Source organism: Podarcis tiliguerta (genome assembly GCF_965153285.1).
Source record: "Podarcis tiliguerta genome assembly, chromosome: 3".
In the NCBI taxonomy this organism is placed as follows: Eukaryota; Metazoa; Chordata; class Lepidosauria; order Squamata; family Lacertidae; genus Podarcis; species Podarcis tiliguerta.
In genome coordinates, this window is record NC_139536.1 from 18,433,263 (window position 1) to 18,447,361 (window position 14,099).

The window sequence follows — 14,099 nt, forward strand, 5'->3', positions numbered from 1 at the left end:
GAGAAAGGAAAAACACACCTACAGCTGGGAACCCTGCGTGGTTCACTAGAAAAGCACTTGTGCTGCGTGCAGAAGGTCTCGGGTTCGATCCCCTCATCTCCAGGCGGGGCTGGGAGGAATCCTCGCTTGAAAGCCCTGCCGAGCCCCTAACCACGTGACTGAAATGCCCACGGACCAATGGTACGACTCGGCTTCCCCACGTTCCCGCACCTGACTTAATAAATAAATAAAAAGCACATGCATTATTTAAACAACCTTTGGGGGTCCCTCTCCTAACCATTCTAAGATTCCGCCGCCTTTGCCCCGCACGAACATTGCCCCGCCTTCCACCCGCTGCAAATGGAAACCGGAAATCTCGGTTGGATTTTCCTAAGACCTTTCCCCATGGAAGTTGTGCGGTTGGGAGGAGAAGGAGGAGGAGTTGGTGGGAAAGCCGACTCGGTGACGTCACCCGGAGCCCCGCCCCTTTGCCATTCCCTTTCTCCCACCCCCCCGCCCCACACAGCGTGTCGACTCGCGCTCGGCCTCCCGCCTCTTTTTCATTCGGCGGGCCGGAATCGCTTCCGGGGTCGGCCGGAGAACGCAGGAAGTGACAGGTAAGGGCTTCGCCCCCTTTTCCTTCTCCCTTTACCCAACCCAATAGGGGAGTGGGCCCGAGACCCCCTCCTCTATTCCTGGCTTGGGAGCTGCGCGCGCTTCTTCCCCTGAAGGGGATTGGCGGCTTGGGCGGGGGCGGAGTTTGAGGGTCAGGGTCTCCCCCTCCCACCGTCTGGCTGCCGTCCCTGAGGGTGGCGGTTGCCTCCGCCCTCCGTCCCCTCACCGTTACCTGGGAGGCCCGCCTGGGCTCCCGTTACCTGTGACTCGAAGGAGAGCAGCCCCCGCCCCCCGGTCTCACCTGGAGCCCCTCAGGAGCGGCTTCTTTCGCCTCATTCCTACGTTCCTATGTTATTATTCACGCCTTCGTTGGCTTACTTAAATTGTTCAGACGCACCCGGGTGCGAAACACGGGTGCACGGAGTGGAGGAAATTGCGAATGCGAGTGTACCGTGGCGTTGTTTTTTCAACGTTAGAAGTATTCAATTGCTTTTTAGTTTCTTCCCCCGCTTTTCTTTTTTAGCTGAGCCTTGAGTCTGGGGGGGGGGGGAAGGCGGGATATAAAAAAATAGAATGATAATAAGAAAGGTAATCAGCAATGCAATAACACAGAGAGGGGTTTTAAAAACTGCTAGAAAACACACTAAAAAAGCTACGTAGGAGAGAGACGCAATACTAAATAAAGGGGTTGGACCAGATGGTCCCTTCCAGCTATGTAATTTTATGATTCTAAGGAAACAAATTTATTGAGAGGTGGGCCTTTTATGTGTTTCTGGAACACCAAAGTAAATGACAGTGCTTTTCCTTTAATTCATTCATGGTATTATAGTGCTTTTGTTACTCTGTCCCCCCTGTTTGTAGGTCATTTCCTTGTTGGTTTTATTTTTTCCTTATTTTATTTGGGATTGTGGTGTTGTTTTTTTGCATGCAAGGCAAGGATATTAGATGTCTAATGGTTTTTGCTGCATAGTGTCTCAACGTAATATGAATTTTAAAAATATTTTAAAAGAAAATAAAACACTCTGTCCCAAACATATGCACCTGCATAGATATCTCCAGCTGTTGCCCAAGAGAAGCTCTCTTGCATGTCTTCCCAACTCCCATCTTTTTATGCTCCATATCCCAATCAGTACAACCCACCTACTTGCACCTCGGGCTTTGTGACCTTGCACCCATCTCCAGTTCTAGTCCCCCTACCTTGACAGAACAGTCTGCCCTTTTGATAGCGTGTCAGTTAAAAAAAACACAACTTCCCATTTTTACCTGTAGTTGCCACATAGCTGGAAATTCAACAGGTGTTTTCCCCATCACCGCATTGCTAGACTGCAAATGAAAGCTGCATCTCCTGAGTCTTCTATTGGTGATGAAGATGATGGATACCAGGGAAAATATGGTGTCAGTTGTATTTCTGCCCAATACCTTCCTATACTGTGACTCTGCTCCATTTCTTTCAATGGTGCACTGTTGTCTGACTCTCAAGACAGGAGTGGGCAGAAGGTGGATCTTGACCTACTGCTTTATACAGACCATTAGGCAAGATAACTTTTCTAATGAAGCTATACCTAACCATGTAGGATCTCAGAGTAAAGTAGAGAAAACCTTATCTTAAGGGTCAAAACAGAAAAGGTAACTTTTTCTTGGTCACAATCTGAATTAAAAAAAAAAAGGTATAATACTGTAGTAAATTCTAAAGGGAGGTTCCTCAAGGATCTTTGCTTTGACTGGGTGTGGTTAGGATAAAGTGATCACAAAATACTAATAAATCTGTGATGACACAGTAACAATTTGTTTTTAAAATATGGTTTATGATGAGGTGGCAATAGCTGTAGGAGTTTCAAAATAATTTGGAGAAGTGTACAGTTATAAATGCTAAAGAATTCCGAACAACGGGTTGGAGCCAGAGTAGTTGTATTTGAGTCCTGTTGAAGTAATGAGAATTTAAGTGATGTCTAACTTTTAACATTTATTTTTTAATGGTACCTAAGGGCAAATAACCTCGTTCTGATGCAACCCAATGTGAATGGCAGATAACATCTACTGTATATGAGATGAGTTATTCAAGGAAAATATAAATATATTTCATTGATGTATGTCTGTAGCACATACTGTACATACAAACTCCACTAGGAAACTGGCTTGAAACCAAAACGGCTAATTATTTTTCTACCTCATTTTCCATTTCATAAATTAACTAGTAGCAATGGCTGAATGCAATAATAGTCTAGCCAAGCAGTTTCAAATTTTTTATCATTGTTTACTACATACAAGTAAAATAGACATGGAATGATGGGAAATTGTTATGCACTGTATACATATTAATGCCTTGTTCCTTGAGTAGACCCATGAAATACTACTTTAGGAAGCTGCTTGCACGTTTATATGTAAAGAAATATCATTAAAGTTGAAATCCTTTGCTTACCTGGGAGTATGAACAGCAGTCAGCAGAACATTTCAAACTAAACATGCATATGATTGCTCCATGTGAAGCCATAAACAGCCTTGGCCTGTATACCTGAAGGAGCATCTCCACCCCCATCATTCAGCCCGGACACAGAGGTCCAGCGCTGAGGGTCTTCTGGCAATTCCCTCACTGCAAGAAGTGAAGTTACAGGGAACTAGGCAGAGGGCCTTCTCGGAAGTGGCGCCCTCCCTGTGGAACGCTCTCCCATCAGATGTGAAGTAAGGAACTACACAACTTTTAGAAGGCAACCCTCTACAGGGAAGTTTGTAATGGTTGATGTTTTGTTGTGTTTTTAATATTTTGTTGGGAGCCGCCTAGAGTGGCTGGGGTATAAATAATAAAATTAGTATTATTATTTATTACAGAAAGAAATGTAAGGAATTTCAAAGATAAACCATCTACATAGATGAACGATAGCCGTATATAAATAAGTTATTCACATATTGAATACTGGGGGCTTCTTTGGTCATTGAAGCTTAAACACTTTTTCTATTCAATAAGAGAATGAAAGGCTTCAATTTGATAATATTTGAGTTAATCTCATGGAATTAATGGTAATTACTCCTGAGTAGACAGCATAAGTTCATATGTAACTTACTTGCATGTGAACACTTCCAAAATCAGTATGTCTGAAAACTGGCCACACATGGGAAATCATATTTTTGTGACTTCCCTCCCCTTGCCCCACACTGCTCCCATTTTGTTTTGTTTTTTAAACCTGTCCAATAAATAAATTTGCATGTCAATGGGAAGATGGGCAGGACAACTTCATTTAATACAACCCTATGTTGCCTGCGGGTGGCGCTGTGGGTTAAACCACAGAGCCTAGGACTTGCCGATCAGAAGGTTGGCGGTTCGAATCCCCGCGACGGGGTGAGCTCCCGTTGCTGGGTCCCTGCCCCTGCCAACCTAGCAGTTCAAAAGCACATCAAAGTGCAAGTAGATAAATAGGTACCACTGTGGCGGGAAGGTAAACAGCGTTTCCGTGCGCTGCTCTGGTTTGCCACAAGCGGCTTAGTCATGCTGGCCACATGACCCGGAAGCTGTACGCCAGCTCCCTCTGCCAATAAAGTGAGTTGAGCGCCGCAACCCCAGAGTCGGTCACAACTGGACCTAATGGTCAGGGGTCCCTTTACCTTTACCTTTATGTTGCCTCAAAACTTTGTGGCGAAGGGAAATGTCTTAACAGCACTCAGGAAAATGTTATCCTGTAGCAATAGCACTTCCCCTGTAGATGCAGTGGTATCATTACTCAAACTGCTCAAGATATAAAATTTTCTGTTGCATTTTCTGCAGGAGCTGCAGTGTTACTATGGCTCGTATTACACTTGAAGAACTGAATGAACTGGATGATGAGGTCCCTGATGAAGAGGAGGAACCAATGGATGGGGAGGAACAGAACAGACTGTTTTCTCATTGGGAGACAGTAGCCAGCACTCACCAAGTGTCTCTCCCCCAAGGTATGAATTTGCATTCCAGTCGCAATTTTAGGCTGCACCTCCAAAGAGAGGAGGAAGTAGATTTTTAATCTGCAAGGCGAGGTCTGCTTCTACTTGCCTTTGAACGTCTGCCTTCTCATGCACAGCCTCTAGCTCAAAACTGTTCCCACATTTCATTTTTTGTTCTCTAGCATGCATGCACACACACCAAGGACTTGTCCACATGTGAGCTTTATTAAGCTGTTAATCTCCCCCCCCCCCCCGTCATTTGAATTAGACCTGATTAGTCCATAGCCACATGTATTTGAATTTGTATATAAGGAGCCCTTTCAGCCTATCCTGTTCATACCAGTAGGCACTCCCTTTTCTGTTTGTTCCTGACTTCTAATTTATTGCTTCTGTTTTGACAAGTAAGGGCATACTTGCAGATAGTTGTGAGTGCACCTTTAAAAAAAAATAATCAAGGAAGTGAGCAAAAGCCAGGCAATTATAAATTCTCATCACATACTTTTGCAGTTTTTTGGTTTTTGTTCGAGCACTCAGGAGCATGCCAGAAAAATAGGAGCACAGCTGGAAAAAAATGAAAGCCTTGAAAAGGTGAATAGCAGAAAGTGATGACTGATCCACCCCCCCCCAAAAGAGCAGAACAAATAGCCTGCATCCCTAAGTGAGGTGATTTGGAGCCCAATTTCTCCCAATTTTAATGGATTATCCCCATATCAGGTAAACCCAAATTTACAGAGGAAAAGCATTGAGATTGGTAGTGTTTTAATGGGCTATGCAATTTAAATGGGAATGCCAACAATTGCAAGCACACAGTAAACTGGTGTGGGCAGGTCCCAAGCAGCTGTCATGCTTCTCTGCTCTAATGCTTTGTTTGGTGCTTTAAAAAAAGGCTTTTAAAAGAATTTATTTAAATTTTGAAATGTGCTGCAGCGGAGGACGGGAGGGTGCTTTGTGACACAGACAAGTGAACCAATCAGTGCTGTGCACAGCCTGACTCTAGGAAGGAGGAGCAATAGATGGCTCCATGATTGACACAAGGGCCAGCCACTCAGCATTGTGCAAATCCAGTTTCCCCTCTAAGCTAAAAAGCTAAGGTTCTCCTTATCCTTAAAAGATTGTATGTGTACATGGGCTCTCCACAGAAATTGTGGGTTGTCTCCAGTGCTGCTGTTCTACTAGTGCAACAAACTTCCACTCATGCAATGGTGTTTTCCTCTCCTCTCCCTTGCAGACCCCCACCCCCAACACCCTGAGGGTTGGAGGCAGTGGCGGAGGAAGCTGCTCGGGCACCTGGGGCGGTGCACCCACAGGTGGGGTGCACCGTGGGGCCTCTGGAGTCCGCCTGCCTCCTCCCACTCAGCTGCCCTACAGCTGGGGGGGGGGAGGCAGCTGGCGGACCGTTTGGGCAGGGCGGAGCCTGTGCGCTCCCAAGAGAGATGTGTGGCTCAGACGCGCTGCAGGCCCTGTGGTGAGTGCCACCCAGCATTTTGTCACCCCCCTCAGTGGTGACACCCAGGGCAGCCCGTACCTATCACATCCCCTTTTCTCTGCCACTGGTTGGAGGGCCCTTCAGACCCGATTTTCTCCGCACATGCTCCCTAAATCTGTTCTGGGATTTCCTCCAATCTTCTGGAGATGAATTGAGGAGGGTGCGGGGAGAAGAAGGGGAGGAGTTCCATTGCACAAACAAAAAACCTTGTGTGAACAGAAGAAGTGCATTGGATAGCACCCATTAAAACAACCAGCATCAGTCAAAACTATATAATACAACAACCAAGACAAGTTGCAAGAAACAGATGATTTTTTAAAAAATCAACTTCTCTCCTCCCTGCAGGAGAATATGGTTCTTGAATAGTCCTGTAGTGGCAGCTGGAGAAGGGAGAGGCCTCCTTGGCTGGAAAGTAGGGAGCTAGATTACTGGTGGCTCTCCATGCTGTTATGTCTCCTCTTTACGTGTTTAGATCTATAGTGTACCCTATAGGTACTAATGAGAGTTGCTTGTTTTAAAAATGTAGGTTTCTACAGATTTTTTTTTTAATTTCTAAAGACGTTTTTCAGTCTTAAAGTGAATTCCCCACTACTTGACTCTGTTTTGCTAGAGATGGCAGGTCCAATAATGCAAATGGCGCGCCATAACCAGACTCGAGAGCCTGTGCCCTACGCTACTTTATCACAGCATGAGAAGGTGAGCACTCTCACATATACAAACTTGTTTGTAAATAAAATAATGTTTGTTTATATACCTGGCTGACATAGCTTTGTGGTATATTGTGGAGAAAAGAGTGTATAAGTCATGTAATATGTCCCTCTCCCCTCCAACATTCTTCAGAATAGCATCTGTGACTCTCCCAGCACTCCAATGCACTCCAAGTTTTTGCCATCCTTAAACTTGTACAAAATCTGTCCTCCTGGAATTCTATACTTGTCTACTCAGTAGCAGGCCTCATTGAGTTCAGTTGTCTTGTTCCTGAGTAAGTGCATATGGTACGATCAAATCTTACGCAGGTGGGTCGCTTCTAAAGGATCTGTGTATAAACAGAAACCAGATATACCCAAACCCTTGGAACCAACCCTGCCCCCATGGCTAGTGGGTTATGGGGAATGAGAGAGAATGCTCTGTACTCCCAGAGCCATATGCTGAGCTGGCCTTGCCCAGCAAGCAAGGCAGAGAGCTTACAACACTGGGTAACCCAAGTGGACCTACTATGGGAAGAGCTTTTAAGCTCTTTGCTGTGTTTGTTGGGCATGTCTCACTCAAGGCATGGGCTCTGGGAGACTAGGGATGCTCGTGTGAGTTCTCATGGCCACTCAGCTGGGCTGGCCCCACAGCATCTCAAGCAAGCATCCCAGAGCTGGTACTCTGACCAGGCCCTTCCTCCCAAGCAAGTTTAAAAGCTTTTTATGAGCTGGATAACCCCAAGCAGGCCTGTTTTCAACTGCATATGATTGAAATCATGCAAGTTAAATGGGTGTAAGATGCAGTCATACTGCATAGCAGGGGTGGCTACCACAGAATTTGGGATGGCTCACTGGGACCTCCTGACAATTTGGCAGGAAATCAGTGGTGACTTAAAACCCTCACCCCTATCACCCAAAATTACCTCTGCCTTTTAAAAAGTTTCAGTTGTTGTTTGGTTTTGTTGTGCTTCCCCAAGTACCTTCAGATACTTTTTGGCAATTTCCTGTGAACCAGGGCTTGTAAAAACACTCCAAAAACATCCCTTCCTGACTGCATGTTTCAGCATCCAGGTGCACTATTAATAGTGCTAGTTGAAAACTGCCTGCGATGTCCTTGGCAGGCTGCAAAGAGGAACAATAACTTGATTTCTGCTGAACGCATCACAGCTGGTGATGGCACAGTGATTAGCATAAGTAGGTCAACAGAAGCTTCCTGTAGTTTTGCACCAATGGCTGTTTGTACACTACACCTTTGAAGCACATTCAAATCACATTCTTTGCCTCAAACAATTCTTGGCACCGTAGTTTGTTGAGGGTGGCTGGGAATTGTAAAAACTAGGTTAAACTACAGGGAAAATAATGTGTTTTGTATGTGCTTTATAGCGTGTACACAGCCAGTGTCTGATGAAGAGACACAGATCTCTAACTATCATTCTCAAGCCCAGCCAAAGCACAGAACAACAATGTAAACAGAGCACTTTGCTGGCTCTAGAAAATTAGTGTGCCAAGTTCCCAGGGTTCCAGGTGCTAACCCAGGGTTCATGCCTCCTTTTCAAATGAGGCACAGTGGAGACTTTGGTGTCTTTATGATACATGGTTTATTTACACTTATATAGAGCCTGAGCCTGCGGTAGCACAGTTCACAGCATTAACACTGCAAAAGGCTCTTGTTTCTCCCCTTGGATCCAAACAGAAATCAAACATTCTCTCAAGCATTGCTCTGGCTCATCTCTCCAGCTGGCTGCTTTCCCTCCCTCTAGTTTGCATCACTTCACTCTCTCTTTTTTTTCTTTTTGGGTGTCATCACTTTACTCTCAACTCCAAACTCTAGCTTTGTCCTGCTAACTTACCAGGAGCTGTGGGAGGGGCCTCACCCACTTGCCATCTCACACAGAGCCCCTTTCCTTTGTTTCCCTTAACAGCCGGTCACCAGGCTATAACCTCAAGACAGGGTTTATATTTTAACACTTGCTGGATCCAGGGCTCAGAACGATCTCGCATACAGCTTACTTCCCCCAACCCCAAAATCGCGTCATTATTGTTGGAGACATAGCTTTTTGTTGGGCATTGGCACGAAGGTGCAGGAAGCACCATAGCAGATCTCCTCTCCGCTGCAAGGAAGATGTGGGTGAAGAAAATGCCCATGGTCGTCATGGTGGTGGTTGCTGCCTTTGGGCAAGTTCCTTGGATATGAGTACTTAATTACCTGCCCACCTTTCTGCTGAGTATATGCTTCTGCCTGAATGTATGTGCATCAGCCTGCCTGTGTAAGCTACTCTTCTGCTGAGTTGCGAGCGTGTGTGCCTGTGCGCTGGCATGTGGCCATCAGAGAGAGTTTCTCAAGCTGAGAAAGGTGAGCCACTCCTGGCCTACCCCTCACATAGTGCCCTTCCCAAACACTCCCTCTTTTTTGTTCACCCACCACTGCCAATTGCAGTGATGGGCATCTCGATAGTATTATCTTCCTGTTGTCATAATGTTAGCTCAGCCTCTGCATATCAGTACAGTGGTACCTCAGGTTACATAGGCTTCAGGTTACAGACTCCACTAACCCAGAAATAGTGCTTCAGGTTAAGAACTTTGCTTCAGGATAAGAACAGAAATCGTGCTCTGGCGGCAGCAGGAGGCCCCATTAGCTAAAGTGCTGCTTCAGGTTAAGAACAGTTTCAGGTTAAGTACGGACCTCTGGAACGAATTAAGTACTTAACCTGAGGTACCACTATACTAACAGGATCAAAAGCATGCACTACCTTGGGATTCTTCAATACAGATGTTTATATTGAATTCAGTCCACCTGGTCTTCTGCATTGTCTTCTGTTATTTTTAATATCATGTGAGGGAAAATTACTTTTAAGTAGTTTCTGTTTCCCCCTGGTTGTTGAAGGAGCAGTAAGTCTATATTTGTCAATCTACAAGCACTTCCTTGTCTTTTGTTTGATTCCTTGGACCTGTATTTGTATGGAGTCAGAAAGCAAGGTCAGCTTTCAGTTTTAGTGAGAAAACTGCCTCCATTTCCTGAAGTGCAGCTTGACTTTCAGGCACTCAGAGGTGGGAATGTGGCCTCGAGCTCCCTCAAGTAACCTAGATCCTTCAAATATATTTTCCACTCAATTGACTCAATTCAGATGTAATAACAAACCAATAATAATTATTATGAGAATGAGTAGGTGTTCCCTCTTGGTTCTCTCATTCCTTCATACGCAAGGTGAGATTAAAAGCAGAAGCTTCTAATTTGTGTCAAACCATAGTTTCCTGTTTTCATCCAAATGCAAAAAAACCTGTCATTTCACAGACCAACATTTGCCTCATTCCAAGATCCCAAACCAGCATCAAATCATGGTTTGGCATTATATTTGAATTGAGTTTATATGGCCATAAGTAAGGCCAATAAAAGTGGTATTTATCAGCTTTAATGCAATTATACTACTGCTAGCCTTCCATGTTAAATTGTGCTACTGTCTCTGCATTTACTCCCTGAAGTAAAGTCTCTGAAGGGTTTTCTTTGTAGTTTTCTTCTTCATTTCTGGTTAGCCATAATAATTCTATGCAAATGCTTTATGGAAGAGTCACTTCATTCCCCCTCTGTCCTGTTCCAACCCAAAACTGCATGCATGCCTTAGAAAAGTTGAATCTTCTGTCTTCTGAAACATTGCAATGTGTCTATACAGCTGTTGCTCCAAAGAGGTGCAGGATAGTTCCTGGGACTGCTGAAGGCATTGTGTTGCTTTCTATATTTTTTCTGCACCAAAAGGAGTTGGATGTACAGTTGTCGTTTTTTCTTTCTTTCCCACCTGCATTAATGGGTTTCCTCCCTTCTCACTTTCCATTGAGCTAGCAAACTTGACTCCTATAATATAAACATACAGACTTACTGGCTCCTGCTTTTTAAAAACCCTTACATTAATAATTAATCATTCATTTGTGTATCTTTAGTAATTTTTGTTTAGCTTGCCTGGGTAGATTGCACCCTTTAGGGCAGGGTTATACTTGTGGCTACGAGCTCTGTTTTTACAATGTTCATAAGAGAAAAGGATGAGATTTGCGTCTTAGTGTAACATCTGGGATAATAAACCTACCCTAGTGATAACTGACAAAATAACTATTTAAGCAACTTTTCAATGCTGTGGAGCTCCAGGTTAATGCTTTTATTAATTCAGGAACAATTAGCCAAAACAGTGACGCCTTTTATTAAAGTATATTCTGTAGATAGGACATTGGCAATCTGTTTATTATCCTGACAAACATATTTTGAAGAATTTCCCAATTATCTGTAGTGGTTTAGAGAAGCAATAAGGATTACCCTAATGAAAAGCATCCTAATACCTTATGCTGTCTTGAGTGTGCTTTAATGCAGCTGATTCTTTTAAAAAAAAAAACAACTTGGAAGATGTTACAACCTGTCACAAAGGAGAAATCTCTATTCTCTTTGTAACTGTCAGTTTTTGCCTAACAATATTGAGATGTATCTGGCCTATGCTATCAGCCTTTCTGTTTGGCTATTCCATGCAAAGAACCAGAGTGGTGTAGAATATTGAACTAAAGCTGGGGAGACCTGGTTCAAAGTCCCTCTCTGCCAATAACCTCACTTTGGGCCTAACCTACCTCACAGGGTGGTTGTTAGGCTAAACAGAAAGTGGGGAGAACAATGTATGCTGCCTTGAGCTTTTCGTAGGAAAAGCGGAATATAAATTTAGTTAATATTTGGCAGTGGAGATGCAACACTTCAATTGCACAGGACGGACTGCGAGTTACTCTTCCCTTCCCTCCAGTGCCAAAGCTTTTTCAGTACGTAATTCCCATCCTGTGTTGTTTGAATGCCTAGCTCTCACTAAACTCTTTTTTCCTTCTTGGTTCAGTGTGAGGAGATAGCGTATGAGGAACGACTGTACCCAGCTGGGAAATGGGCATGCATTACCAGAGGAGAACCCAAATATGAGCAAAGCATCTCTATGGGTTTCATGAAACTAATACGGTACATCTGCAAGGAGAACTCCCTAGGTATGTGGAAGCACGTGTCATCGTGGCAGGGACATGGGAGCCTACAGCAGCTAGACCCGCTGGAACTGGAAAGGCCAGAGCTGGGTTTCTACAGATCCTCCTCTTTCACTCTCTGGTGTCTTTATGTGTGTTTTTATCTAGGCCGCCAGTTGGGGATGACAGTGCCAGTGATCAACGAGATCCACCTGAACAAAGAGGGCACGGAATTGCTTCAAGAAGTCATCACTGCCTATTACCTCCCTGAAGAATTTCAACCTAACCCCCCTCTCCCCTTGGACCCCGACATCCAGATACAAGAGAGAGCACCACTTCGGGTTATCTCCAGGTGGGCCCTGTCTCATGCATGCTAGGAATATGTTTTATGTGCCACAGGTCTCTAAATAGAAGGAAGGAAGGAAGGAAGGAAGGAAGGAAGGAAGCTTTCTTATCCTAGCTGGAAGAAAGGGAATGCAGGGCAGGGATGAAAGTGGCTAAGTGAGATCCTATCATGGAGACGGGAAAGAAAGCTGGCTCTCTCCAATTCCCCCACCCTCCAAGATGTAGTGAAGGATAGAGGGATGGGTGAGCAGAGAAACAGTCACAGCACTCGATCTTTACGGGCAATTGTTTTGTTGTTCACCTTGTGTAAAGGGTGTTTTATGGGACCACCACAGAAGAAACAATCCTGCGGGAGATTCACCTTCTCTGGGAGTTGCTGGGCTCCACAGACAATGTGCTCCGCGAAACCTACTTGGTGGCTGCGTACCAGAACCCTGGCGTCCCTAACCGCCGCAATGAGATCTGGTTTATCCGGCGAGCAGACTGAAAGCACCTTGAATCCCTGACAAGATTACAATCCACCCTCCATGACTGGATCCGGTTTAGATGGCAGTTTTGAAGGAGAGGAATGCACATCCTGACTCACTGTAGAATAGATGAAGTGCTCCTTCCCCCCCTGCGCGAACCAAGGAGTTGCTAGTACAGGTCTCCCCGAGATGGTTTCCACCCTACTCCTGCAGGGGGTGCTGTGGTGCTGTCGATGGAGCTGGCGTTGGAAGGAACAAGGGGTGTCTGCTTCAGTGGGCCCTGAGTGCAGCCGTGCCACATTTGGATGAAGGCGCACTAGGAGCACAGGAAGCTGCCTTATGCTGAGTCAGATCATTGGTCCATCTAGTTCAGTATTGTCATCGCTGACCGGCAGTGGCTTCTCAGGTGTTCAGGTAGGGAAACATTCCCGGTCCCACCTGGAGATGCCAGGGATTGAACCTGGGACCTTCTGGATGCAAAGCAGTTGCGCTACCACAGAGCCATGGCCCTTCCCCCTCCTCGGGGATTGTATCAGGGATTGTAGCTGTTGTGCAACCCACAGCTCACATTCCAAGGGTTAGGTATCAATCCTGAAACGAATCTAGCGAGAGCAGGCCGGAACACCACTGCCTACAGCCGTGCCCATAACTGGCAAATGCTGATGTACTGGGGCACAGGTTATGACTAAGTTACTTGTAGAAGGAGGATTTCACTTCTGATGCCTCGGAGTATCCCATTTAGCCATGAGAAGCTGCTAGTCAGCTTTGTTATCCAACATAAGAAGAGCCGTTCCCACAGTTTGGGATGAGGTAGCTGTAGCTTGACTGGAATAATGTGAACACCTGTCCAGGAGCAAATGGGAAATCCCCGCCAAAGGGCTAAGGCTCAAAGGGAGATCTGAGAAGCAGAGATCTCTGGCCTATAAGTCCTCCTGTTTTCCCAAGAGCACATAGAGAGATAAATGCCACCCACTGGCTACCTCCTGCCTATGAGCCAGTTTCTCGACCAGGCAGGCTTGGTGCGAGCTGAGCAGGCCACAGAGTACGTGTTAAGTTGTCGCTGGCAGCATTTTTGTCGCTGTGTGTTGCGTTGTGCATTGACTGGTTGGTATCACACTCATGAATGCTGCTGTCCTCTCCCAAGGAAGGCTGGCAGCACAAAGCAAACCTGAAATAAAATCTAGCCCAACCCTCTCTGTGTATCTCATTTTACTGACTTTCGTGACATTCGACTCCAGTAACCGGTGGGGGTCACCACTCAGATGGAAGATCCAGAAACAACACAAAACCCTGACACCCAGAGAGTATCCAAGTGACATGCAAGACAGCTGCTTGCTCAGAATCAGGTAGGTCATTTCGATACAAAGGAGCAGGCTATCACCATGCTGTCTTCTTAAACTGCTATGATCAGGGAAGGCACTAAATAACCACCGTGCCTCTCCACAACTCAGAATGGGGAATACATCTGCATTAGAGATCAGATCTGACCATGAGAAATTGAAAGTCTTTCCCTCTTCTAGGAAAATTGGATAAGATGACATGCTTCTGTTAGTTATAGTTAGTTAGTTAGTTAGTTAGTTAGTTAGTTATAGTTAGTTAGAGAGCCAGTGTGGTGTAGTGGTTAAGAGCGGTCCTCTC

The 14,099-nt window shown here is 45.3% G+C and overlaps 1 protein-coding gene across 7 annotated transcripts; it reads left to right on the forward strand.

Annotated features, from left to right (window-relative positions):
• The first annotated feature begins 504 nt into the window (after window positions 1-504).
• LOC310674173 (heme-binding protein 1-like) lies at window positions 505-13,655 on the forward strand. Of its 7 annotated transcripts, none has more exons than XM_083433166.1 (7): window positions 571-596; window positions 3,138-3,317; window positions 4,352-4,515; window positions 6,600-6,685; window positions 11,535-11,676; window positions 11,818-12,001; window positions 12,307-13,655. In XM_083433166.1, the coding sequence occupies exons 3-7, from the start codon at window positions 4,368-4,370 to the stop codon at window positions 12,479-12,481; spliced, it is 735 nt and encodes a 244-aa protein (XP_083289292.1). In that variant the 5' UTR covers window positions 571-596; window positions 3,138-3,317; window positions 4,352-4,367; the 3' UTR covers window positions 12,482-13,655. The 7 variants fall into 7 exon arrangements, with proteins under 7 accessions (XP_083289294.1, XP_083289292.1, XP_083289291.1 ...); XM_083433165.1 differs by having other exon boundaries at window positions 578-596; window positions 3,138-3,474; XM_083433167.1 differs by having other exon boundaries at window positions 578-596; window positions 3,138-3,273.
• Window positions 13,656-14,099: the final 444 nt, after the last annotated feature.

Bases quoted from the DNA above. Each gene is read 5' to 3' on its own strand.
- LOC310674173 (XM_083433162.1), top strand. From the start codon at position 4,290: ATGCAGTGGTATCATTACTCAAACTGCTCAAGATATAAAATTTTCTGT. The intron at 4,516-6,599 runs GTATGAATTTGC...CTGTTTTGCTAG, and splicing joins CCAAGTGTCTCTCCCCCAAG to AGATGGCAGGTCCAATAATG. The intron at 12,002-12,306 runs GTGGGCCCTGTC...CCTTGTGTAAAG, and splicing joins CCACTTCGGGTTATCTCCAG to GGTGTTTTATGGGACCACCA.